Source organism: Ambystoma mexicanum, chromosome 5p (assembly GCF_040938575.1).
Source record: "Ambystoma mexicanum isolate Mex_15411 chromosome 5p, UKY_AmexF1_1, whole genome shotgun sequence".
Taxonomy (NCBI): domain Eukaryota; kingdom Metazoa; phylum Chordata; class Amphibia; order Caudata; family Ambystomatidae; genus Ambystoma; species Ambystoma mexicanum.
Genome location: NC_090930.1, coordinates 49,219,103 through 49,246,723, shown reverse-complemented (window position 1 = coordinate 49,246,723; position 27,621 = coordinate 49,219,103). Strand labels below are relative to the sequence as shown.

Sequence of the window (27,621 nt, the reverse complement as noted above, 5' to 3'; positions counted from 1 at the left end):
TGTAGACGTATTAAGGACAGGCTAGCAGCAAGTCAGGGGAAGCAAGACCCAGTTGGGGGACACTCATAGAGTTATCCTAACAGGACTAATCTGGTGATACCAACTGTTGGAGGACACTCATACAATTATCCTACAGGAATAATCTGGTGAAACCAACACATTACTTTTGTAAAGAGGCACAACCTAATCACAGGAGAGTAAAATACCTTCACTTCTACTTTCTTTTAGACTGGTAAAACAGTGGCTAAGGAAGAAAAGATGTTAACCATACTTTTCAGAATAGTGCATCACACATTCAAGATCAGTAAGAACTTTTGTAACTGTTCACTCTTGGAATTACAGTTACCCACCAACTCTTTACAAGTAAGTAAAACACTTGATTTCTTTTCTAGGCAGAAGTCCCAATCCCTTCAAAGTCTTTCCCTTAGAGCATGAGTGTTCTCAGTGGCAGAAGGGGGGTCACTAGGGCTAGTGACCAAGAGGCGGTGATAGAATAAGTTCTTTAGTAGCAAAAGTCACAGTTTCCTTAGGAAAACTGGCAAACAAGTGAGTTCTTTACTTCTAGGGTTAGAAGAGGGTCCAGGGGCTTCACAGAAGACACCCCAGCAGGATTCTAGCAGTGAGACTGGGTGTACTGGATGAGGGACCTCCCAATCACAGAAAACACCCCAAAGCTACACAGAAATCCCAAGAGGCTTAAGGTAAGTATATACCCAAGCCAACACAGTACCGCAGTAATGAAGAAGAGATTGCAGCAGGATAACTTCAGGACTGCAGCCAAATACCCAGTCAGTGGATTCCTTGTCCTGGAGACTGAACACAAGACCTCAGAAGGGACTTTGCAGCAGGGATCGATGAAGAAAGCTCTAGGCAAGATTTCTCTTGTGGCTGAATGCGGTTCTGCGGGTTTGGCGTCTTTTCAAGGAGCACAGAAGGAGACAGAAAATCGCGGTTGAATTCTCGTCATTACAAAGGTCCAGCACTCTTGTGAGGGGACTTTTCAGACTCGATTTGTGTCTCTGGAGATACACCAAGATGCCCATGAAGTTTCCGCGAGATTTGGAATTCGGAAGACTGTGCACCGCACAGTCGCTGGAGGTCCCAGGGTATTGGGGTATTGCCAGAACGCAAGGTTGCAGCAACCCGTGGGATGGCTCAAAATGCAGATCGTCCTGAGTCTAGTGGGTCTCACCAGGCTCTGGGTTCGGGTCATCGTTTTCGGAGACCCCAGGTCAATCGGAACGAAGTGCTGCAGCAGGCTCCGGTTACACAGCAGGTTCTCCGGTCGCTGGAAATCATTCCCGCCACTTCTCCTTCGTCATCCTCTTCGGTTCTCTGTTCCAGTGGTCGACATGACTTCAGCTTCCAGGTTTCCAGTATTTATCAGGAACAACAACACAACCTCTGCATTTTCTCCCCGCATTTTACAAGAAAGGGGCGTCTGGCTGTTCAATCAGGACAGCCAGCCCCCCACTGGGATTTGGCCCAGTTGAAGGAAGGCATGAGACAAAGGAGGGGGAAATTTTGGACTCCTCCCCCACTTCCTGTGCTTAGAGACTGACTGGAGCCTGGGCGGGGTGTCCAGGGGACTCCCGCCAAAGACAAAACTCAAACAAAGGAATTTCCCACCCTGGATGTCAGGTGAAGGAACAAGAAACGACAACAAACACTAAATGGCAGTGGCACACATATTTTCCCAATTCAAACAAAAGGCTCCCAATTTCAGGCAAAACGCCTTACCAGTACCTACTCCTCGGCTGCGATGGAAGTGGCACTCGAGGAGGCACGCAGGTCGCTAGACCTCGCGCACAGGGAGACACAGACCAATCAGAGCGGGGGGGGGCGGTCCGGGAGGCAGGAGGGAGGGAACCAGGAAGCGGGTGCGGGGATGGGGCAAGGAGCGCGGCAAGGGGGATTAGGGCCTGGGGGCACACAGATTTTCCCAATTCCAACAAAATGCGCCCAATTTCAGGCAAAACGCCTTACCAGTACCTACTCCTCGGCCGCGATGGAAGTGGCACTCGAGGAGGCACGCAGGTCGCTAGACCTCGCGCACAGTGAGACACAGACCAATCAGAGGGGGGGGGGCGGTCCAGGAGGCGGGAGGGAGGGAACCAGGAAGTGGGTGCGGGGATGGGGCAAGGAGCGCGGCAAGGGGGATTACGGCCTGGGGGCACACAGATTTTCCCAGTTCAAGCAAAATGCGCCCAATTTCAGGCAAAATGCCTTACCAGTACCTACTCCTCGGCTGCGATTGAAGTGGCACTCGAGGAGGCACGCAGGTCGCTAGACCTCGCGCACAGGGAGACACAGACCAATCAGAGCGGGAGAGGGGGGGGCGGGAGGCAGGAGGGAGGGAACCAGGAAGCGGGTGCGGGGATGGGGCAAGGAGCGCGGCAAGGGGGGTTAGGGCCTGGGGGCACACAGATTTTCCCAATTCAAACAAAAGGCGCCCAATTTCAGGCAAAACGCCTTACCAGTACCTACTCCTCGGCTGCGATGGAAGTGGCACTCGCGGAGGCACGCAGGTCGCTAGACCTCGCGCACAGGGAGACACAGACCAATCAGAGCGGGGGGTCGGTCCGGGAGGCAGGAGGGAGGGAACCAGGAAGCGGGTGCGGGGATGGGGCAAGGAGCACGGCAAGGGGGATTAGGGCCTGGGGGCACACAGATTTTCCCAATTCCAACAAAATGCGCCCAATTTCAGGCAAAACGCCTTACCAGTACCTACTCCCCGGCCGATTCATACCACGCACCGCTGCCATTTGCATGGTCTCCAGGCTCTCCATTGGTTCCACTGCTTTGTGGGCCAATCAGTGCTTGTTTTGTCACCAGGGGATTTGTTACACAGGTGCAAGGCTTTAAAACCCCCTCCAAACCCTGTTCCCATTTCAATCTCTGTTTTCAAGGAAGCAGCCAGTGATCCAGCTGCTCAGTTTTCCACTGGCTTCCTTCCAGTGCTGTTGCGGTTTGTTGTCAATTCAGTTTGGGGGTGGGAGGGTGTATCTAGGTCACCCCTGTTACCCTGCAGTCTCTCCTAACTCTCACTTAATTTTCCATTGCCACATCAGTGATCTGGTAACCATTTGGGGTTGACCATTCCATTCCTCTGAGGATTCCGTTCCCTTGGCTCTGGTCCGGGTTTTCTTAGTTGCTCCCATGTGCTTTCTGGAAGTTGTAGTTCTGAAAAGAAAAGATAGAAGAGTGGCCAGAAAATATATTGGCAGTCATTAGGTGATAGAAAATGGCTTCAGCATTAATTTTCAAGGCACGTGCAGGGTAGTGGCAGACTTTTGCCCCCTCCCCAATTCCTGCTTTCTTCCTCTGGGGCAGTACTCTCTCCGGCATACGCCCCGCTGGGCACTCTTCCCCAGGTCAGGAGGGCTCCCTGACTCCCCCTGACAGGGTGAAGCCACTGACCCTACAGACCCAGGTAACTACTTAACCACAGTGGTACCCGAGATCTGCATGGAGAGGGTGGATCTTATAATGTGTGTGATGCTCTTGCTGCACCGTTATGAGTTACAAGAGTGTGATGTCCTCTGGGGTGCAGACATTATAATACATCATAAATAGGTGGACATGGGTACAGGTCAGGTACCCTTTCCAGGGCCAAGAGGACAGGTGCATTCTATGATAACAGGTAGTGGCTAAGGGTGGCCCTGGGGCCAGAGCGATAGGACAGGTAGATTCTAGGATAACAGGCATTTGCTATGGGTGACCCTGGGGCAGGAGCGATAGGACAGGTAGACTCTAGGATAACAGGCATTGGCTATGGGTGGCCCTGGGGCCAGAGCGATAGGACAGGTAGATTCTAGAATAACAGGTATTGGCTACGGGTGGCCCTGGGGCCGGAGTGATAGGACAGGTAGACTCTAGGATAACAGGTATTGGCTAAGGGTGGCCCTGGGGCAGGAGCGATAGGACAGGTAGATTCTAGGATAACAGGTATTGGCTACGGGTGGCCCTGGGGCAGGAGCGATAGGACAGGTAGATTCTACGATAACAGGTATTGGCTACAGGTGGCCCTGGGGCAGAAGCGATAGGACAGGTAGATTCTAGGATAACAGGCATTGGCTATGGGTGGCCCTGGGGCTGGAGCGATAGGACAGGTACATTCTAGGATAACAGGTATTGGCTACGGGTGGCCCTGGGGCAGGAGCGATAGGACAGGTAGATTCTAGGATAACAGGTATTGGCTACGGGTGGCCCTGGGGCAGGAGAGATAGGACAGTTAGATTCTAGGATAACAGGTATTGGTTAAGGGTGGCTCTGGGGTAGGAGCAATAGGACAGGAGGATTCTAGGATAACAGGTATTAGCTACGGGAGGCCCTGGCGCAGGAGCAATAGGACAGGTAGATTCTAGGATGACAGGTATTGGCTATGGGTGGCCCTGAGGCAGGAGCGATAGGACAGGTAGATTCTAGGATAACATGTATTGGCTATGGGTGGCCCTGGGGCAGGAGCGATAGGACAGGAAGATTCTAGGATAACATGTATTGGCTATGGGTGGCCCTGGGGCAGGAGCGATAGGACAGGTAGATTCTAGGATGACAAGTATTGGCTATGGGTGGCCCTGAGGCAGGAGCGATAGGACAGGTAGATTCTATGATAACAGGCATTGGCTATGGGTGGCCCTGGGGCCTGAGTGATAGGACAGGTAGATTCTAGGATAACAGGCATTGGCTATGGGTGGCCCTGGGGCAGATTCTAGGATAACAGGTATTGGTTAAGGGTGGCCCAGGAGCCAAAGTAATAGGACAGGTAGACTCTAGGATAACAGGCATTGGCTATGGGTGGCCCTAGGGCCGGAGCGATAGGACAGGTAGATTCTAGGATAACAGGTATTGGCTAAGGGTGGCCCTGGGGCAGGAGCGATAGGACAGGTAGAGTCAAGGATAACAGGCATTGGCTATGGGTGGCCCTAGGGCCGGAGCGATAGGACAGGTAGATTCTAGGATAACAGGTATTTGCTAAGGGTGGCCCTGGAGCCGGAGCGATAGGACAGGTAGATTCTAGGATAACAGGTATTGGCTACGGGTGGCCCTGGGGCTGTAGTGATAGGACAGGAAAATTCTAGGATAACAGGCATTGGCTAAGGGTGGCCCTGGGGCCGGAGCGATAGGACAGGTAGATTCTAGGATAACAGGCATTGGCTATGTGTGGCCCTGGGGCAGGAGCGATAGGACAGGTAGATTCTAGGATAACAGGTATTGGCTAAGGGTGTCCCTGGGGCTGGAGCGATAGGACAGGTAGATTCTAGGATAACAGGTATTGGCTAAAGGTGGCCCTGGGCCCGGAGCAATAGTATTTACAGGTAACTGTGCAGCGTCATGTGCAGGAGGCAGGAAGGAAGTGATTGGCCAGTTCACATGTGCACAAATTTCTACAGTAGATGTTCTGTTCATGGAGTCAGCAATTCAGATTCCTTCTGAAACTCTTGAGGTTGTGTTCTGTTTTTAGGGGTTAAAGTAGGTTGTTTGAACCTAGAATGGCCAGTAATCTACCTCCATGTTTGCCCTTTGAACCTGGATGCTTTTAGGCGGTTCTTTATGTTCATATTAACACTCTTGTAGGTACACATTTGTTTATGTACGAGTGCAGGTATTATGGGGCATTGTTTGAGAAGACTGTGATATGTGCTAATAAAACAGAGCTAAGCCTGGCGAGATATGGACCCGGGGTTTGTCCCAGAATGCGTCCTGTTGCTTTATTTTGGAAAAGATGCAAGGAAACATGTTTACGTACTCCTGTGAGAGCAAAACCAGACTGGTTTTCACCAAGAATGCGATTGTATTCTCTTTAATGGACCCGTTGATAGGGAGCTGTCTCTCCCAGTGTATCTATATATATAAAAGTCAAAGGTTGTGTGTGGGTTTGTGGCAAAGCGTTGTTCTTTTTACAATTCAACATCGTTTCACCAATCTGTACCAAATGTTGCATAGTTACCTGATAGGACCTCCGGTATTGCTACTACATGACATTTGGACACCCGACCCTGCTTCCCTGTATTTCAGCAAAAGTCAGAATTTGTTTGTGGGTTTGTGGTTTGGCGAAACGTTGTTCCTTATACAATTCCACACAGTTTCACCAGTCTGCACCAAATATTGCGTAGTTACTTGTTAGGACCCTCCGGACGTTACTGACTACATGACATATGGGCACCCCACCCCTTTTCCTGGATTTCAGCCCCTTTGCACATGAGATAGTTGTCTGAAATCGGTGAAACATCAATGGGGTTGTACAAGGACCTGTCCTGACACAAGGAACAGGCACCTCAAAAAGCATGTTTCAGGGCCCTAGGATGCACAGTTTACGAGATATTTGCACCGCAAGGCACCACAACAAACTGCACCATGCCAGGATGAGACGACAGGTGGTGGGTGAGACAGCACAGAAGGTCCCAGAATGCAGCAGCACACCAACACTCACCTTCCCCCAACGTTTGCTCTGGGGTATGTCAGCCAGTCATGCAGGCCCATTTTCAGTGCAGTTTACTTTAGGGTGCAAAGCACATCAAGCGATAAGTGAATCGGAACAACGACCTACAGAACCATTGATTTTCAACAAAAAAATTGGCCCTCCTCCTACCCCCCACCTGCGAGGCTAAGAACCTCAGGGTCATCTTCGGCTCCACGCTTTCCTTTTCTGTCCACATCTCTGACGTCTCTAAAAAAAAACACTTCCAACTGCACCTCATGAGAGGTATTCTGCCTTTCTTCTCCTTTCCCCAGAAGCTCACTGTATGAGCCCTGGTACACCCCAGGCTGGATTACTGCAACAGCCTCTTTCTAAATCTACCTGCTTCTACTCTCCGCCCTTTGCAACTCATCCAGAACAGGACTGCAAGACTTGTCCTGGGGCTCAAGCCCTGAGATCGTATCTCTCCAGTCCTGAAATCTCTTCATTGGCTCCCAGTGGCTGCAAAGATTAAATCCAAGACCATTTGCATTGTCCACAAGTCTTTCTGGGGGCTGGTTCCAAAATATCTTCAACTCTCCCTCTGCAAATACCTTCCCTCTTGAGCTCTTCGCTCCTCCTCCTCCAACTCCCTCAGGGTCAGTCGCTTCTCAAAGAAACATGCTGGTGGTAGATCTCTGTCTTCGGCTGGGGCCTCCCTCTGGAACAGCCTCCCTGCCACTCTGAAACTTGAGGAGAACCATCTCCGGTTCCAGAAGCACCTCAAGATCTTCCTCTTTGCTTCTGCCTTCTCTCCTTGTTTCCCCTGTTGATCTGTTCTGCTGAGGCATTGTGCACCTGGTTTACCCTCTGATTACTGGCCCAGGTACTTGCCCACCCTGCCATGCACTTGCACTGCCTCCTGGCAACCCTTGCACTTTGGGGCTGTATCTGTAACCCTACAGCCCCCCCTTTCCCTGCACTAATCAGACGCCTCTGGGCTGTACCTTTTACCTAGCACTTGCCACGTGTTTGCAGCACTACCATTTGTTGTTGTTTTTCATTCATATGCTTTCCCCTTTCCCTTTCCCCTGCACTTGCGCGTTCTGAATGTCACTGGGCCTAGTAAGATCGCTGTTTTTGTTCTCCCTTGTTCCCCTCACTTGCCTCGTTGCGCTTTGAAACACGTGTATGAAAGTGATGCAAATAAAATATCAATATCAAAAATTGATGACACTGCAATCATGTCTGTGTACAGAACCCGTTCGGAGAACGTGTACTTTTGCTCGTTAGCTATAATAGAGCTGTTAGATATTGGTCTGCAGTTTTCAGGGCTCTCCAGCCCAGTGCTGTTTTTTGGGAGGGTTGTCATGGTGACGTACCCAAGAATGTTACATGATGCTAATGATGCGTTACAGAAATTAGTCAGTGATTCTGCCAGATTAACTTTGAGCTCCTTGATCAAAAGAATTAAACTCCAGAAATCTTGGCGAGTGGCCAGAGTTTTGGGTTTTCTGCCATATCTAATTATTTCTGGTCGTTAATGTTGGGTTGCACGGTGACCATTCTATGCAGGGAGGCCTGAGCAAGTGTGAGGCCTGTCCTCCGGGGGTTTGGGGTTTTCTGCCCTTCTTTCTGGTGGTTAGTTTTGGGTTGGATAGTGGCCATTCCATCCTGGGAGGCCCTCGCAAGTGTGAGGCCTGTCCCCTGGGGGTTTGGGGTTTTCTGCCCTTCTTTCTGGTGGTTAGTTTTGGGTTGGATAGTGGCCATTCCATCCTGGGAGGCCCTTGCAAGTGTGAGGCCTGTCCCCTGGGGGTTTGGGGTTTTCTGCCCTTCTTTCTGGTGGTTAGTTTTGGGTTGGATAGTGGCCATTCCATTCTGGGAGGCCCTCGCAAGTGTGAGGCCTGTCCCCTGGGGGTTTGGGGTTTTCTGCCCTTCTTTCTGGTGGTTAGTTTTGGGTTGGATAGTGGCCATTCCATCCTGGGAGGCCCTAGCAAGTGTGAGGCCTGTCCCCTGGGGGTTTGGGGTTTTCTGCCCTTCTTTCTGGTGGTTAGTTTTGGGTTGGATAGTGGCCATTCCATCCTGGGAGGCCCTAGCAAGTGTGAGGCCTGTCCTCTGGGGGGTTTGGGGTTTTATGCACTTCTTTCTGGTGGTTAGTTTTGGGTTGGATAGTGGCCATTCCATCATGGGAGGCCCTAGCAAGTGTGAGGCCTGTCCTCTGGGGGTTTGGGTTTTCTGCCCTTGTGTCTGGTGGTTAATGTGGGGTTGGATAGTGGCCATTCCATCCTTGGAGGCATTAGCAAGTGTGAGGCCTATCCTTTCGGGGGTTTGGGGATTTCTGCCCTTGTTTCTAGTGGTTAATGTTGGGTTGGATAGCAGCTTTTCTATCCAGGGAGGCCCTAGCAAGTGTGAGGCCTAACCTCTGGGGGGTTTGGCGTTTTCTGCCCTTGTTTCTGGTGGTTAATGTGGGGTTGGATAGTTGCTATTCTATCCTGGGAGGTGTTAGCAAGTGTGAAGGCTGTCCTCTGGGAGGTTTGGAGTTTTCTGCCGTTATTTCTAGTGGTTAATGTTAGGTTGGGTTGCGGCTATTCTATCCGCGGTGGCCTTAGCAAGTGTGAGGCCTGTCCTCTGGGGGGTTTGGGGTTTTCTGCCCTTGTTTCTGGTGGTTAATGGGTTGGGTTGTTGCTATTCTATCCTCGGGGGCCTTAGCAAGTGTGAGGCCTGTCCTCTGGGGGTTTGGGTTGATTAATGGTGTCTTGTGGGTTTAGCTCCTTGTAAATGATGACTTCTTTAGTGTTCCGTTGTGCAACATGGATTCGGTTCAATACTTTCATATGGGTTCGCTGCAGTGTATTTTCTCCAGCATATATAGATTCACCTTTACAAGGAACACCTTCTGCCACTTGCTACATTTATACAGGGGGGGGTTCTGTGCTGGGGGATTCCTACCCCTAAAGCAAATATTTGGGTTGGGCGATGAGGCTTGCACTCCAACAAAATCCAGGCCAGTAAGATACGGGCTTGTAGTGAAGGCCACCTTGCCCACCTTAATTGTGGGGGAGAGGCAGCATGAAAGCTTCCTTACCTGCTCCATGCCATTTCCCATTAAGATCCACTCCACCTCTCAAATGGAAACTGCACGGAAGCATGACCCAAGTGTTAGGGAGAACATGATTCCAGGCTGTGTGTATTTCCTGTGTGAGCCCCACATCCCGAGACTTGGCCCCATCACACTGAGCATGTGTGGCAGTGGCCATGTTGCATTGGGCTGCCTTGCTGTAATAGGTGCGGCAGCGGCCATGTTGCATTGGGCTGCCTTGCTGCAATAGGTGCAGCAGTAGCCCAAACTATGATTTTTTTTAAATGTGGATTGTTGGCTCCTTGGCTAGAAAGCCTTACCTTCCTTGCTCTTCCCCACTTCCATTGGGGCCCTCAACAGTTTAAAGTCGGCTCTCACAGATTTGACTCCGGCTTCAAAAAGTCTGTTCTCAGCCAGGACACCCTCATGCCTTTTCGCCAGTACCACGTGTCACCCTTAGCATGAGATATTTCTTTATAATGAAAGCCTTGATATACTCCATCTATTCAAAGTGATTGTGTTAATGCAAGCTGTGTCACACTTCATACAATGAAATTGTGTCTCCTGACTGTAACAACAGCTGTCCCTCATACCGTTCAGAATATTGATATGGTTTCACACCTGTGTAGTATTTTTTTCCAAATTAAATGTTTTATTTAGAGATCACACAGATGATAAAGAAAAGCTAATCCAAAAAAGCAAAATAAAATGAACACAATACACATCCTAAATCCAAAATGAAACTTTCTACTAAGAAGGATAAACACATTTTAGAAATTCTTAACTTTCAAAATAAAAACAAAATACACAAGAGAACGAGGAGAGCCACAAATGCATAAAGAACAGGAACACACAAAAAAACATAAAATACAGAGTTCATTAATGGAAGAATAATTATGTTTACATCATTCTTTGCACTTTGTGTACTGGATCTCTTCATTTTTTGACAGCTACATTTGAGATCCAATCATCTATTATCAGTTTATTGTCCATCTTCAAAACCTTTGGAATCTGCTTCTTCTTTTTTTGCAAAAGTCAAAGCACAGTTCATCTAAAACAGTTGCCCAGGAATATCTGTATGTGCTTCTGGGGGATATTGCAAGATTGCAACCGAGGGGCACCCACAATCCTCTGCTGTCATGAACCTCACTCAGGAATTAATCTACTGGAGGGTATCCTCAAAAAGATGAGAAGGGGTGTGTTGCCCTAGAACAAGCCCAAGATAATTCAGACTGGATTAGTTCTGAATTAGCCACCCAGGCAGAGGACTAATACAATCAAAGAATACTTCCCGCTGCTCACCTACTTCACTTGCAGTAATCAGCCTACGTACTATCTCAAATCCCAAGACTGATAATAATCATATTTCCTCTTCTACCATATACAGGGTAAAGAGGTGCTGATGTTGCAGTAGAGCAAATGTCTACCTGAAAGCCTTGTAACACCTAGAACACATATATTGTTCTGCTCTGGGAGAGTTCTGATGTAGCGTCTGATCTCCCTTTAGAATAAAAGCCTGGACACACTCGGTACATTTATATAACGTCTCGCATTAATAACCACCCACGTAGCAGTCGAATTGTTTGATAGAAGACATTAGGCCTCATTACGAGTGTGGCGGTCTGGAAACAAGGCTGCTGGTAAGCTTAGCGATACCATAGTTTCCGGACCGCAACACTACAAGTCTGCCTGCAGGGGCCGTTGCGACCAGCTGGTCTGACCTTTGCCACGTGCAAGGGCCACTGTAGGCAGAGTTGGAACGGAAGCACTGGCACCGTTAGCAATGGAATCATCATTCCTTTGGGGGACTTACCAAATCTGACGCCAGTGGCACTGGGAAGTCAGGCGCCAGATACGGTGCTTCAGGGTTGGCAGCAGCGGGTTACCACCGACCTCGTAATGAGGCCCATTTTTACAGTGAGTACATTCCCATGGGGTCTCACTTGTATGAATTCTTTGTACCAATAGATTATCCAATAGATTATTCTTGTAAACCTGATAACATCATAACATTCCCATTCATCCTCACCAGTGTGTCCATGAGGGTGTTTTATTAGTCTTTCTGCACTTTAGAACACTTCTATGGTTTCACAGAATGAAGCATTTCTGATGTAACGATAGAACGCTTTTGGCAGAAAGATTTGCCACATTGCACACATTTATCTTTTATAGTTAGAATGAATTATTTGATGACTGATCAGCTGTCTCAATTGTAATGGAATCCTTGACACAATCAGTATATGATGATTATGGTTGCTCACCAGTGTGGTATTTTAGATGCACTGAGAGACCCTCTGAATGACTGACATTTTTACCACACACAGAACACATGTATCTTTTCCCCCCAGTGTGAGTTCTCTGGTGGCTCATCAGGTGGTTCATTGTAAAGAAAGCCTTGTCACACTCTGTAAATTTATATGGTTTCACACCAGTGTGTATTGCCTGATGTAGCATCAACACGCTCTTTCTAGTGAACGCCTTACTGCACTCTGTACATTTAAATGGTTTCACACCAGTGTGTACTGCCTGATGTAGCATCAACACGCTCTTTCTAGTGAACGCCTTACTGCACTCTGTACATTTAAATGGTTTCACACCAGTGTGAACGTGTTGATGTCGCGTTAACAGAGATTTCGTAATGAAATCCTTTTCACACTCAGAACATTTATAGGGTTTCGAACCAGTGTGCCTTCTCTGATGAAGCATCATATGGCCCTTTGTAATGAAAGCCCTGTCACACTCCACACATTTAAATGGTTTCTGGCCAGTGTGAGTTCTTTGTTGTTGCGTCAGCTCTCTATTTGATAAGAAATCCTTGTCACACACAGTACATTTATATGGACTCAGGCCAGTGAGCAGTGCTTTGATGCTTGGCCAGTTGTTGATTTGTAATGAAAGCTGTGTTACATTTCGTACATTTATAGGGTTTTACGCCAGTGTGAATTCTCTGATGTCGCAAAACTTGTGTCTTTGTAATGAAAGCCTTGTCACACTGAGCACATTTAAAGGGTTTCACACCAGTGTGTACTGCCTGATGTAGCATCAGGTGACTCTTTCTAGTGAAAGCCTTGCAACACTCAGTACATTTATATGGTTTCACGCCACTGTGTACTGCCTGATGTAACATTAGCACGCTCTTTCGAGTGAAAGCCTTGTCACACTCAGTACATTTATATGGTTTCACACCAGTGTGTACTGCCTGATGTAGCATCAGCTGACTCTTTCTAGTGAAAGCCTTGTCACACTCAGTACATTTATATGGTTTCACGCCACGGTGTACTGCCTGATGTAGCATCAGCACGCTCTTTCTAGTGAAAGCCTTGTCACACTCAGTACATTTATATGGTTTCACACCAGTGTGTACTGGCTGATGTAGCATCATTAGGTTCTTTGTACTGAAAGTCTTGTCACACTCTGTACATTTAAATGGTTTAACTCCAGTGTGTACTACCTGATGTAGCATCAGCACGCTCTTTCTAGTGAAAGCCGTATCGCACTCTGTACATTTATATGGTTTCATGCCAGTGTGTGCTGCCTGATGTAGCATCAGCACGCTCTTTCTAGTGAAAGCCTTGTCACACTCGGTACATTTAAATGGTTTCACACCAGTGTGTACTGCCTGATGACACATAAGGTCTCTCTTTGTAATGAAAGCCTTGTCACACTCTGTACATTTAAATGGTTTCACGCCAGTGTGTACTGCCTGATGACACATAAGGTCTCTCTTTGTAATGAAAGCCTTGTCACACTCTGTACATTTATATGGTTTCACGCCGGTGTGTACAAACTGATGTAGTATTAGTGGTCCCTTTGTAATGAACGTTTTATCACACTCTGTGCATTTAAATGGTTTCACACCAGTGTGAGTTGCCTGATGTAACATAAGATCTCTCTTTGTATTGAAAGCCTTGTCACACTCACTACATTTATATGGTTTCACTCCGGTGTGTACAGCCTGATGTAGCATCAGCTCCCTCTTAGTAATGAAAGCTTTGTCACACTCAGTACATATATATGGTTTCACTCCAGTGTGTACTGTCTGATGGCGCATTAGGAGTGTCTTACTAGTGAAAGCCTTGTCACACTCTGTACATTTATATGGTTTCACCCCAGTGTGAACTGCCTGATGTAGCGTCAGGTGTCCCTTCCTAAGGAAAGCTTTTTCACACTCAGTACATTTATATGGTTTCACCCCAGTGTGTACTGCTTGATGTAGCATCAGCTGACTCTTTTCAATGAATGCTTTGTCACACACTGTGCATTTATAGGGTTCCATGCCAGTGTGTACAGTTTGATGTAGCATCAACTGACTCTTTGTAACAAAAGCCTTGTCACACTCTGTACATTCAAATGGTTTCACTCCAGTGTGTACTACCTGATGACGCATCAGGAGACTCTTTTTAGTGAAAGCCTTGTCACACTCAGTACATTTGTAGGGTTTCACACCAGTGTGTACTGCTTGATGTAGCATCAGCTCTCCCTTTGTAACAAAATCCTTGTCACACTCTGTACATTTATAAGGTTTCACACCTGTGTGTACTGCCTGATGTAGCATCAGCTCTCCCTTTGTAATGAAAGCCTTGTCACACTCTGTACATTTATATGGTTTCACTCCAGTGTGTCGTGCCTGATGGTGCATTAGGATTGTCTCACTAGTGAAAGCCTTGTCACACTCTGTACATTTAAATGGTTTCACGCCAGTGTGTACTGCCCGATGTAGCATCAGATTTCTCTTTGTAATGAAAACCATGTCACACTCTGTACATTGAAATGGTTTCACACCAGTGTGCACTGCCTGATGTAGAATCAACCTACTCATTATAATGTAAGCCTTGTCACACTCTGTACATTTAAATGGTTTCACACCACTGTGTACTGCCTGATGTAGCATCAGATCTCTCTTTGCAATGAAAGCCTTGTCACACTCTGTACATTTATAAGGTTTCACTCCAGTGTGTACTGACCAATGGTGCATTAGGTGTGTCTTTCTAGTGAAAGGCTTGCCACACTCTGTACATTTATATGGTTTCACTCCAGTGTGTACAGCCTGATGTTGCCTCAATTGACTCTTTGTAATGAAATCCTTGTCACACTCTGTGCATTTAAGTGGCTTCATGCCAGCATGTACTGCCTGATGTACCATCAGCTGTGTCTTTGTAATGAAAGCCTTGTCACAATCTGAACATTTATATGGCTTCACGCCAGTGTGTACTGCTTCATGCAGCCTCAAGTGACTCTTTGCAATGAAAGTCTTGTCACACCCTGGGCATTTGTGTGGTCTCCCGCAAGTGTGCGTTCTTCGATTCATGATGAGCTGTTTATTTGTAAATTAATGCCTTGTCACACTATGTTCATTTGTATGGTTTTTCAACAGTGTGAGTTGTCAGATGCTTGATCACCTTTTGATCTATAATGAAAGCCTTGATGCCTCCAGTACACTTCAATTGGTTCTTCCTGGTGTCACTATGATGGTGTTGCATTGGGGCATTGTCATTTCTCAGTGTGATGCCTCAGCTTCATTTTCCTGCATTATTAAAGCTTTATCATTTGCTGTTGTACATTTACATGGTCTTGATGTGGCGTGACCTATCTGATGTCTCTTTAGGTGAGAAGTGTTACAAAAAACCTTTGCCTCATTTATAACATGTAAAAAGTCTACTCCATTGAGTGGGCACTAGGTTTATAAAGCATTATCATTTTAATAAAAAACCTTCCACTATTGAGTTCATATGTTCACTCCCTGGGGTAATAATTATAATATACTTCCATAGTTGGTTTTACTAAAGCACTTCACATAGAATTTTTTTAACATAATTAATATTACCCATGTGAGGTTGTTTTTTACTTCATTACCTGGGAATGTTGAGAGACTGAGATGGCCTTCCCAGGATTTTCACCTGTGTCCTGAAGAATGCGTACATAACTCAACAGTCAGTGCGTAACCCGTAGAGTTATCCTAGCTAATGGCTCCTGAATAGATTTTTGAGAGTCTTGTTAAGTTTTCCTTAAAAAAGACGCTTTCATACAGTCAGTACTTATATACATTCACTCAACAGGACAGTACATCACTAGGGCAGGTATGTATTTGCATAACAGTAATGACTTGAATATACATGATTAAGACGGCAGGGCATGCCAGCACAATGCTCTGTATGATCACATAGCCTTCGCAAGTGCAGCTCAGTGTCTTCAGGTGCTCTGGTAGGTGCTGCAGTGCCATCATCAACATTTACCATGAACTTCAGCAGCCACGTCAGCCATCCCCAGGGCCAGAGAAGGTGGTGTTTAGCTGGTTATGCTGGACACGGGGTCCGAGTAGGCTTCAACTTGCTGACATTTGGGGATGAGTTGCTACAAGGATTTCCACAATCATTCTGCTCTGGGCTTTCCACTCCTTTGTAGTTTTTTGGCCTTTGAGTTGTCTTCACAGAACCCGTGGTGTAAAATTCAGGTATGTAGGTGGTATCTCTCAGGATTAGGGATAGCCGTGCTGATCTTAAGATTGTGCCTAACACTTCACTTCATATAGAAAGCTGTGTCGCATTCAATGCACGCATGTGCCTGTCCCAGGATCAGAGTTTCTTTTGTGATTCACTTATACTGCATTCTACATGCTATTAATGAACTTCTTGACGCATTCAGTAAATTTACATGGTTTGTTTCCTTTGCACGCCCCTTCCGTCTTATCGTAAATGAGGTCCAACTCATCTATTCCTGCGCAGGACTCCTTTAAACATGCTTCATTACTGCAGATCATTCACCTGTTGGACTGAAAAAAGAAACCGTAAATTAGTGTTTTAATAGCAGGAAAATTGAAATAAAATACATACATATTATGCAGAACGCAATAAATGCATGTATTCCTTATTGCACGGGTCTGCAAACTGCGGCTCTCCAGATGTTTCGTACTACAATTCCCATGATCCCTCATGCTTGAAAATGCTGGCTAATGCTGATGGGAGTTGTAGTCCAAAACATCAGGAGAGCCAAAGGTTGCAGGACCCTGGTTTATAGGGTGCTGAACCAATAAAAACCTGGAATATATTTAAAATATATAGACGGCATCAACCATAAGACTCTCTAGTACCAACAGGGATCCTCTTATCTCCACAAATGTAATTTTATGGCAACAGCGAAGGCACATATTACATGCAATCTCTCTTAACCTGAGCGTTATGATAGGTTACGTACCTGTAAAAGCAAAAGGAAATATCGAGGCTGAGTACCCCAAAAGGAAATACACCAAACACAGGCTTATAAAGATTCATAAAGATTCACAGATATTTATTCTAAAAACTGTACAGTTTACAAAGATACAAAGTATCAGATAGCTATCTGGCCCTCAGTACATCACAGAGAATCCCAGCCCTTTCGGTGTGAGAAGTGAGAGGCACTGGACATCTAAACAGTTCATTTTATACATTTCCAATTATAATGTCCGGCCCCTCTACAGGTTAATGATACTCGGTCTAGGGTTCATGCCGAGTTCACTTCTAGTTTGTCCAACTATATGCATGTGGATCATCTTCAGTTTGCATGTAAACAAGTCACAAAGGCAACAGTGTATTCTCGGATTTAACATTAAGCCTTAACACATGTCCTATACAATGTAGTTCAACAAGTGTCCACGTTCAGTATTTAGACAGCATTGTAGTTGATGTATGTCCGCGGATCGGACTTGTTGGCGCAGGTAATCCTCTGTCTACAAGTCAGACATGGGACAAGGTCTCTTTACTCGACCCAAACATTCGGCCAACGGACAGTTTGAACATTAACTTCGATACAAAGGTCAGGATGGCTCAGTTACAAGCGGGAAACACTGTCCACCATTTTAGAACACAGAATTACTTTGGAGTAGAAATCAAAATGGCGGATGGACCTAAAATGGCAGCTAAGTTGATCTAAGATCAGAACTTTGAAACGTGGTTTTCTTCGCAGAGCGACTGAGGTTAGGCCAATATATACAATAAAGGAGGCACAATATGATATCCCGTTTAACAAACGCTCCTTTTGGCCTAAGGCAAGCACTAAACTACTCCTAGTCACTATACAAGTGACTCCAAGTATCAATGTCCATACATCCTGAGTCACTATCAGAGATATCGATTGCCATGAGGTCAGATACTGAGATTTCCTTCAGCAGGAATTCATTAGATATTTTCTCTGGGGCGTATACCCTGTGCCCTAATGTACCCATCACTTGTGCACAACATCCTCCTAACATCGAACACATACCAGGAAGACATTGTATACAACAACAAAAGAACAACAAAATACCTAAAATAATCAGCAAGACCAAAAGTAGCTTCCATCCCCAAGATCACAGGAAGTCCCAGAACCAAGCGCTAAGATCCCAGTTTCCCTCAGTAACATGCACTTCTGAACTGAGAACATGCAGATTTTGAATCGCCCTAAAGATTTTTGGGGAAGAATCCGGCACGAAAACACAGCAAGCGGACCCCACTCATTTACATACCCCACCACGCTCAGCCAGGATGACATTTAATGCCATCCGGTTCTGAAGTGCTACTAACCTTATTGCTTTTTGTTCTAAAGTCATATTATAGAGTATGTCAGTGGTCCGGTTGATGGTCCTCTCCAGTACTCTTGCTAGTCTCCTGATATCTTCAGAGTTCAGTATTTGCCCCCAAAATGGCACAAAGGATTTAGCTACATCGCCCAGAACTTATGCTGAAGTATCGCCATCCTCGTCCTGCCGTGGACGAGCCTTTGAAATTTCTACAGTGCTAGCAATGAAAACCCCGGGTTACAGAATCCCTAAATAACAGGTTCCCTGCCAATCCCTGGGTAACCATGGAAATGCTATATTACTGCAAACAAAGTAGACAGGTTCGCCTACATACAAAGGTCTGTCCTCACTAGTCAAATTCGCAATGTTGGCGCAACCCTTGAAATCACCCATTAACTGAGTACCATTCCTCTGTATGCAGAAAGAAACTGAATCGGGGCTGTGGTTGACAGTATAAGAAGGTATGTGGCATCCCTATTGCCTATAGGAGCCATCTTGAAAGAGATCAAAGAGTAAAAAGGACGGGACAGTCTATCAGAAGGCCTAATAGAAGCAATATTAGGCTTGCTCCTATTCACAAAGAGTGAGCATCCCAGGGGTGTTAGGACACGTTTCTCAAAATCTTTCAAGTTAGTTCCATCAAAGTTCCCCGAGATGCTATTGTTCCATCGGCCAAAGAATAGTGCCCTTAGAGAAGCATAGCATGCAGTTGTCAAAGGTAAAGGATGAACATACAAACCCAGCCCCTTATCCCTGTGTTGCGGTAAATGCGAGCAAACCCAACAGACTTATTGAAAATGGCATGTGTAGCATTCATAATTAGTAATATAGTATTGTTATGGTAACTCTGTCTGTGCTGAGAGTCTCTAGGAGATAGAGTGTGCAGGTGCACGAAAGGCGTAGAAACAGTGGGTACATTTTCAGTGGGTAACAGAATTTCAAGCGGATGTCCTTCTTCCAAATACCAGAATCCTAAAGCAATGACTATTGTAAAACCAGTTAACATTATCACAAGACAACAATATGTTTTCGGGGCCCATGCATTCGATTGTTCATTTTCACGACTGGTCACACAGTCTCTTATCTGTCCCGTAGGAATGGGAGCGGTTGCAGGCATTGTTTCTTCAAACAATTACACCAGAGTCAATGTGCTGGCGATCTCCTGATCGAGCGTCTTCTTAGTCCTTTCACAAACCCTAGCCAACAGAATCCCCTTATGTACAAAAGATCGGGCCAAAGAGACAAGCCCTTCGATGATTTTCCTTGATGGCACAGCCGAACCGTGCAGTAAGTCTACTTCCTCGGACGCAGATCGTACCTTGTGATCCCTGGTACTGAGTGATCTGTGAACAACGTGTCGTCACTTCCTGATGGAAGCGGCCAATACAAAGCAAGATTTGACGCATTTTAAGAACGGAACTGTTGGAGTGTGTGGAGATGACGTGGCTGTTTCCCCGGGCCCCACAGGCTCAGGGAGAGCCTCCGACGCACTCTCAATGCTGTCTGATGCTTCGTGATTGTTGGTTACGGTATTGGTGAGGGGTTCTGTATCTTCAGTAGTGTGTGGCAAAGGGTAAGGAATCCTCTTGATGTGAGATGCGTGGATCCAGTGCTTCCTGCCCCCCACTCGCACCGCCATCTGTGTGACCAGGAGGACTTGATGGGGGCCCCGCCAACGAGGTGCGAGACAAGAAGATCGCTCAAATGACTTGGTCAGGATCCAGTCTCCCGGCCCTATGCTGTGACCTGGGCCCTCAAATTTAACAGGTAAAGCCTCTAGTACCTGGGGATAAATCAAATACAGATTTTTAGTTAACTGTCCACAATAGTCAGAAAGAAGTACATTTTCAACCTCGTGTAGAGAACGGGGCTTCGGTAAGTTCCAAATGTCAGCTGGCCTACCCATGACCACCTCAAATGGAGAGAGCCCAGTCTTAGTTTGAGGGGTCATTCTCATAGATAAATAACATGATCGGTAAGGCGTCCGGCCACTTCAGTTTGGTGCCAGCACACGTCTTAGCAAGCTTGTCCTTGAAGATGCCGTTGTGTCTTTCTACTAAACCAGCACCCTGAGCGTGTCTAGCCGAATGGAACCGTTTATCTGCAGAATTACAGCAGCGATAAAATGTGGACCATTGTCCGACCAGATAAATCTTGGCAGACCAAATCTAGGAAAATATTCCTTCAACATGGTCTTTGCCGTGGTCATTGCTGTGGCATCTTTCACAGGAAAAGCTTCGACCCATTTACTAAAAGCGCAGATAACAACTAGTACATAATCGTAGTTATTACAACGCTCCATTTCAATGAAATCGAAGTGAATTACCTCAAAGGGGACAGAAGGTGGACCAAAACTACCCCTATGAGCCGGTGTGCCCTTTCCAACATTATGCTGCAAACAAATCATACACCCTTGGACAAAGCGCTCGGCTACCTTAGGGATTTTATCATTTAGCCACACATTTTGCAACATTTTCGTGACTTTTCATGCACAGATGTGGGTGGGACCATGAGCCATAACAACCATCATTGTAATATACGTGTCAAGCAGTATCCATTTCCCTTCTACTTTGTCCACCCAACACCCATCATCATCCAAGTTTGCCAAACCCACAGCCCATTTCTTAGATTCCTCTAACATGGCATCAGCTTGAATGTTTTTCACAGATTCAATACCCTCATCCAAAGTACAGGCATTTGTGGCTTCCCTAGAAGTATACATTTCTGAAGAGAGATCAGTGGCAGTCTGTTTGGCTATCTGGTCAGCGAAAGCGTTTCCTTTTCCTACATTATCTGTAATCTTCTGATGTGCTGCGCATTTCATAATTGCTAGCTGAGTAGGGAGTGCAAGCGCTGAGAGTAACCATACTATCAAGGAGCCATGCTGGATTTTAGTGCCGTGTGAGGTCAAGAAACCTCGTTCTGCCCAAAGGCTGCCGAAGTTGTAAACCACCCCAAAGGCATACTGACTATCAGTATATATATTTACGGTAAGCCCTTCAGAAAGTTCACAAGCTCGGGTCAATGCTATAATCTCTGCGGCCTGCGCTGAGTTATGCGTGATTCTTTTGGTTTCCACGACCGTGCTCAATGTGGTGATTGCATAAGCAGCTGTGGATGTACCATCCGGGAGTTTGCACAGGAGCCATCACAAAACAGCTCCACTTGTGGGCTATTCAAAAGAGTATCTTTTAGATCAATTCTGCCTTTTGTCTCTTGCTCTGTAGTGTAGAGGCAGTCATGTGACTCTTCGTTACTGCAACCAGTACCTTCTGGGAAAGGTAAAAGTTCAGCCGGATTAAGAACACAACACCTCTTCATTTGGATGTGCGGTGCAAACAAGATCAATTCGTATCTCGTTAATCGTGCAGAGGTGAGGTGTTGCGTTTGTGTTCTGTTTAATAGAACATTTACAGAGTGAGGTACCATCAGGGTTAAAGTATGGCCTAGGACCATTCCCTCGCTCTGTTTTACGGACGCAGCAGCAGCAGCGACCGCTCTCAAACATCTTGGCAAAGCGCATGCAACAGGATCGAGGGTGGAAAAAAAGTAGCCGCACAGCCTATTCTTCCCTCCATGTTCCTGCGTTAATACAGCCAAAGCACATCCATCACATTCATGCACATACAACACGAAGGCCTTTTCATTGTTTGGTGTGCCCAAAACTGGTGCCGAGCACAATACAGTCTTGAGCAGATCAAATGCTCGCTGGTGTTCCAAGTTTCACGGCAATGACGAAGAAATGCCCTTCTTCGTCAAAGCCAACATTGGTTTAATCACTAAGGAGAAGTTCGGGATCCACTGCCTACAGTAAGAAGCCATTCCTATCAAGGCTCTAACTTCCTTCTGTGCATTTGGGACAGACATGCTACAAATGATTTTTATCCGTTCAGGCGTCAACCTTCTTCCCTCCTTTGACAGGAGATAGCCTAAATAGGCGACCTCCTGTCGACAATACTGACATTTTTTAAGTGAAGCTTTGTGTCCATGTTGTGCTAGATGGATAAGCAACAACACAGTGCCCTCCTTACAAGCGCTTTCTGAGTCAGCAGCTAAGAGTAGATTGTGGACATACTAAAGCAGTGTACAAGTAGTGGGCAACTCAAGTGGGTCGAGCTGCTCTTTCAAAGCCCTACTGTAGATGCTAGGACTCTCTGTGTAACCTTGCGGCGCACGGGTAAAGGTAAACAAGCGTCCCCCTAAGGTGAACGCGAACAAGTATCTACTGTCTTTGTGTATAGGAATACTAAAGAAGGCGTTCTTTAGATCCACAACACTAAAGTGAGTATCAGAAGCCGGAATCATGGTTAATATTGTTGTCACATCAGGCACAATGGGAAATTGTGGAGCAACAATCTTATTGATAGCACGTAAATCAATAATGAAACGGAAAGGAATTGCATTATCGCCCTTTTTTATACACTGGCAAAATCGGAATATTGCACAAACTACCTGCAATTTCCTCAATCACCCCTCGATGCACAAAATCGGAGACTATGCATTTCAAAGATTGCTCACCATCGACCGAGATCTTATACTGGGGAATACGTGGCAACTTCACTCCATGTTTCAAAATAATCTTAACGGGCTCAATTTGCAAAACACCGACATCATTGTCGTCAACTGCCCACAAACACTCCGGAACATCACTGAATTCCGACGGCAAAGGTCTGGTTAAGAATTGAGAGACAGAAAGTTGCTGTGGTGAAATCGTCAAACGCACTCCATCAGAAGAACAATGAATTACTGCATTTAATTCCTTCAACAGATTCAACCCCAACAAATTCTCTCCGCAATTCGTAGTCAAGAGGAATGGACAGTGGTCCGTAAATGGACCCAAAGTAATAGGTACCGGCTAAAGAGACTGGAGAAAAAACTGGTGTGCCAGAAAACCCTACAGAAACATTGGTTTGCCCTGACAGTGGAATGTTTGGAACCTGTGAATTGTCACTGGAACACTTCTGTGCCCCTGTATCTATCAAGAATAGATGTTTCCTATTTCCCACTATCATCTCAACGTAGGGACCTTTCTGATTAACAGGAATAGGCGTTGGTTCCAAACCCTGCTTTGGGCAATCCTAGCGAAACAGAATGTCATCGAAAGGAAGTTCTTCAGAGAGGTACGCAGGAGAAGGATGATCAAAAATGTTTCTACTATCCACACTTGGTGCCTGATTGTCCTGTGAAAAAGGTTGCTGTGAATCCTGCGAAAACTGACTTCTACCAGGACCCTCTGCCCCAGGGCGGCCTCTGGATCGGCTACCCATATTACCAAATGCATTATTCAACCTCTGCTGGAGGATCGGGCATTGTGCACGCCAACGACCCTCTTGTCTGCAATAAGCACACTGGTTTATGTTTACAGGACCCAATGGCGCATTTCCCTGTGGAACATACTGACTCCTAAATTGCGAATTACCCCCTCTTTAGGGCCTCTAACAATTTGCTGCAATAGTACTTTTGTTTTTAAGTCACCTTTTCTCTTTTCAACTCTTTCTTTTTCGTTATTGACACAATTCACATAGTACTGAGCCATGTGCAATACTTCTGACTGAGACTTCGCTTGCCAAGCGCTCTCTGAGGACATAATGTATGACTGGATGTCAGGCAGCAATCCACACACAAATTTGTCCACGAATAATCATTTCCCAGACTGTGTGCTTAAGTCTTGCCCACTGAAATCTGAAAATACTTGTTTGAACCGATTAAAGAACTTGGTAGCACCCTCAGACTTTCCTTGGACAGAGGCAGTAAGCTTGTCCCAAATAATCCTTCTTTCAGGAATTATAGCTTTCAATTTTGTAACTATTCTATCAGGCAAAGTTAGTATTACCTGCTGTGGTCTCTCGCCAGCTGGCCTTTCTCTATCGACTCTAATCATATTATCCCATGTATCTCCTAACCCTGGTACATCATCTATAGTCCGAATCTGCTTCCACAAATGAACAGGCAGGAGTAGGGGAACTAACAGATCAATATCGCTTAAGGTAAATACTGATGATTGCAAAACAGATTCTATCTCTTTGTAGAACCCTGTAGCATTCTTCCTAATACCGGGAATAGATTGTTTAAGTAGCGCTGTTTGCTGTCAGAGGACGCTGCTCCAGGACGCCGCAAGATTGTCAAACCTGCTTCACTTGCTCTCATCAACTGGACTTGCATGGTATTAAATGCTTTATGTGGCATATGGACTTTAGGAACTATATACTATATATATATGTCACTAATATAGCATATATCTGCATTTCTCTAGGTGCCTCCGCCCCCCCTACCGAGAAGCCTTTATTACCTGACCTGCGTGCGCATTGAAGTACACGCTCTAAGTAGCGCTGTTTGCTGTTCGCTGTTTCGTTGTTCTGGTGGCAAAACTTAAAAATCTGACTCATCTTTTGAATGGGTCAAACTTAATAGGTGCTTGCACCCAGTACAGCAGGGTGAGTTGTCCTTTTCCTTTTTTCCCTGCCCTGCGAACTCGTTTTGAACTGGTTCATCTGCATACGTGCATTTACCTAGTCCAACTCGCTGCCAACCAATTAGCTGAACCCCACTTCTTCCCCTTTTCCTCACCTTCTGTCCATTTCTTGTAATATTTACTGCATTTTTTAACATGGCTAGCTGTCTGCGCAGTTAGTGGTGTAATGATCTAGGTGCAACCCCCCTTACGTCCACTAGCATTGACTCGCTTGTTTGTCATGGCCGCACTTCATATATTGAACCTGCTGTTTTAGATGCAATCACCTCAGGCAATTCTGGGGAGATTACGGGTTGCACAAGCTTTGCCTCTCACGTAGCCATAATTCACACCACTGAAGCGAGCTATCCATATACCCCCATATCCACAAAATCTCCTTTGCATATGAATGCGAACAGTTCAGCACAACAGCAACCTGCCGAAGTATTCGGAAGTTGCTCTGAATCACCATTGGCCAATCCATTACCTAACGTTCAGTACGATCTTACCATGAGAAACATGGCTGCCCTTGATGATCAGGTGACCCGCGCGATTGGCATGTTAACACCACTTGCGTTTGGTTCTTCTAAAAGGAACCATTTGGTAGACCATAAACCATCAAGCAATCAAAGCTTTATTGTTTAATGGTGTTCACTTCCTGTCTCGAAAATGGGACATGAATGAACTGCGACACATAATGTGCAGGAATGTCATAGACAGCTGCACCTGTTCCGGCATCAGCTGGAACCTCGACTTTTGGGACAAATGTCGGAGGGACCTCTCTCATAGGCAACTGAGAAGTAGGCAACTCCGAACGCTTACTAAGCAACAAAGCTAGATCGAGCGCTAAAGCAGCTGAAGAAATGCACAAACGAAAATGCTCCCTTATAAATATTCAGTAATATTGTGGGACAACAAATCTTTCTTTTTATACAATCATCCTGCAGGTACTCTACCATTACCTGTATCACTTTCCTCTGCATTTCCGGTGTATACTGACTATACGTGTCATATACTTCAATGGGAGTTATCGACGTGTCTGAAATCCACCGAATCGCATCTTTTGTACAAATCCATGTTTCCTCATTTATCGATTTACGACAAGGAAAGAATCGTTTCTGTACTAACATAGTGTCCAAACTATCACCATCTACATCTTCATTCCATAACCTTTCCAACTCCCTTCTATACTCAAAAACCCTCTCGACATGCTCATGTACTTTCTCCGCAGTATCTCTAGAAAATGCTAAAGTATTCAGATCCCTTAACCCTTGTGGGAGATCTATATAATTTACCCTGTTCCACATTATATATAAATGAATTCCCAATCCTTCAATAAAAACGTTTTTCTCAGGAAAATTGTCTAAATTATAGAGTGTGGCAAAAACATCAGCTTGTTCACCCCTCTCCATGAAATGTCTAGCCCATGCAGTCAATTCATGCTTTCTCTCTGAAGACACAGTATTACGTGTTACAACCCTCGATCCCACTCCCCGATTAACTACAAGCGGTGTAGAACCACTTGGAAGAGGGAGAGTAGGCAAATTGTGTACATTCGGAAACAGAGGTGCTATCACTGGTGCAGCAGGCAAACCCACCGGACTTGTAACATCAGGCAAAGGTGGAGGAGCAGATGGAGGAGCGACGACGAGAGGGGGAACAACAGCCGGAAGAAGAGGAACATTAAGAGGAGCAATAGGAGGAGAAGGAGGAGCTACGGGAGGAGGAATAACAGCAGGAAGAGGAACATAAGGAGGTGGCGCAGTGGCACCATGCCTTCGTTCATTTAAAAGTTTGTCAATCAGCTCATCAGATACATGAAAGTCTTTAGAAGGATACATTTTCTGGACACCAAGTGAAAAAGCCCTATCCATATTTCTAACTGACTCAAACTGTTTATTCTGGTCATATAACAACGCTTTTTCGGCTTTGGTCATATGACGGCGCGCATGTTTTTCTCTACTCTTAAATTGCTGCATAGCTTCTTTCTTCCAATTCTGTAATACATCAAATGCTGCAGGTCTAGCCTTTTTCTTTAATAATATGGATTTTAAATATTCAATACGAGGGATTTCAAAACAACCATTGATTGGCCACTGAAGTTCGGAAGCATGTCTAGTTTGTCTGTGCCAAATATCATTAAACAATATACTACCAATGCTGTGCTTACAGTACATAGTACAAGAAGATGACCCTTCCATTGGCGCTGGTCGGCCAAATTCCAAAGATTGTCACTGAGGAATAACGCCCTGAAGTAGGCAGACAATTTCCAAAGCATATCAGAATACTGGTGTTACCTGGTCAATAATTGCACTTGCGAGTGTAATACGCCAAAACAAATTATCAGGATACTTAAGAATCGGGTCACGACTCACCTGATCAAATCCTAAGGAGGTCCGATCGGATTTCTCGGAGTACTAACAAAGGTCCCACGTGGTTGGTGATTTCGGCAAATCTGCCCGCCTCGATATATGGACCCTCGTCAAGATGCCGTCTTGGACCGAAGGCTCACCGTCCAGGGATCGGGTCGTGCAGCGCTGCTGAGGTGTCGCGTCTCATCCAAGAAAGGGGCCCCCTTTTACACCGTCCGATCCCGGTCCGATAGCCGCGTTAACCTTCAATGAGATGGCATCAATCTTAAGGGTACCTATTCGGGCACCATCTGTAAAAGCAAAAGGAAATATCGAGGCTGAGTACCCCAAAAGGAAATACACCAAACACGGGCTTATAAAGAGTCACAGATCTCTATTCTATAACTGTACAGTTTACAAAGAAACAACGTATCAGATAGCTATCTGGCCCTCAGTACATCACAGCGAATTCCAGCCCTTTCGGTGTGAGAAGTGAGAGGTACTGGACGTCTAAACAGTTGTTCATTTTATACATTTCCAATCATAATGTCCAGCCCCTCTACAGGTTAATGATACTCGGTCTAGGGTTTGTGCCGACTTCACTTCTAGTTTGTCCAACTATATGCATGTGGATCATCTTCAGTTTGCATATCAACAAGTCACAAAGGCAACAGTGTATTCTCGGATTTAACATTAAGCCTTAACACATGTCCCATACAATGTAGTTCAGCTAGTGTCCACGTTCAGTATTTAGACAGCATTGTATTTGATGTATGTCCGCGGATCGGACTTGTTGGCGTAGATAATCCT

At 45.9% G+C, this 27,621-nt stretch overlaps 1 protein-coding gene across 2 annotated transcripts in view; it reads right to left on the bottom strand.

Moving 5' to 3' along the window:
• Positions 1–10,110: 10,110 nt before the first annotated feature.
• Positions 10,111–27,621, bottom strand: part of LOC138480711 (zinc finger protein 729-like) — a 664,715-nt gene continuing 647,204 nt past the window's right edge. For both annotated transcript variants that reach the window (XM_069612417.1, XM_069612416.1), the window contains exon 2: positions 10,111–16,248. In XM_069612417.1, coding sequence (XP_069468518.1) covers positions 12,313–14,787 — 2,475 coding nt within the window. In that variant the 5' untranslated portion in view covers positions 14,788–16,248 and the 3' untranslated portion in view covers positions 10,111–12,312. The remainder of the gene's footprint in view (positions 16,249–27,621) is intronic.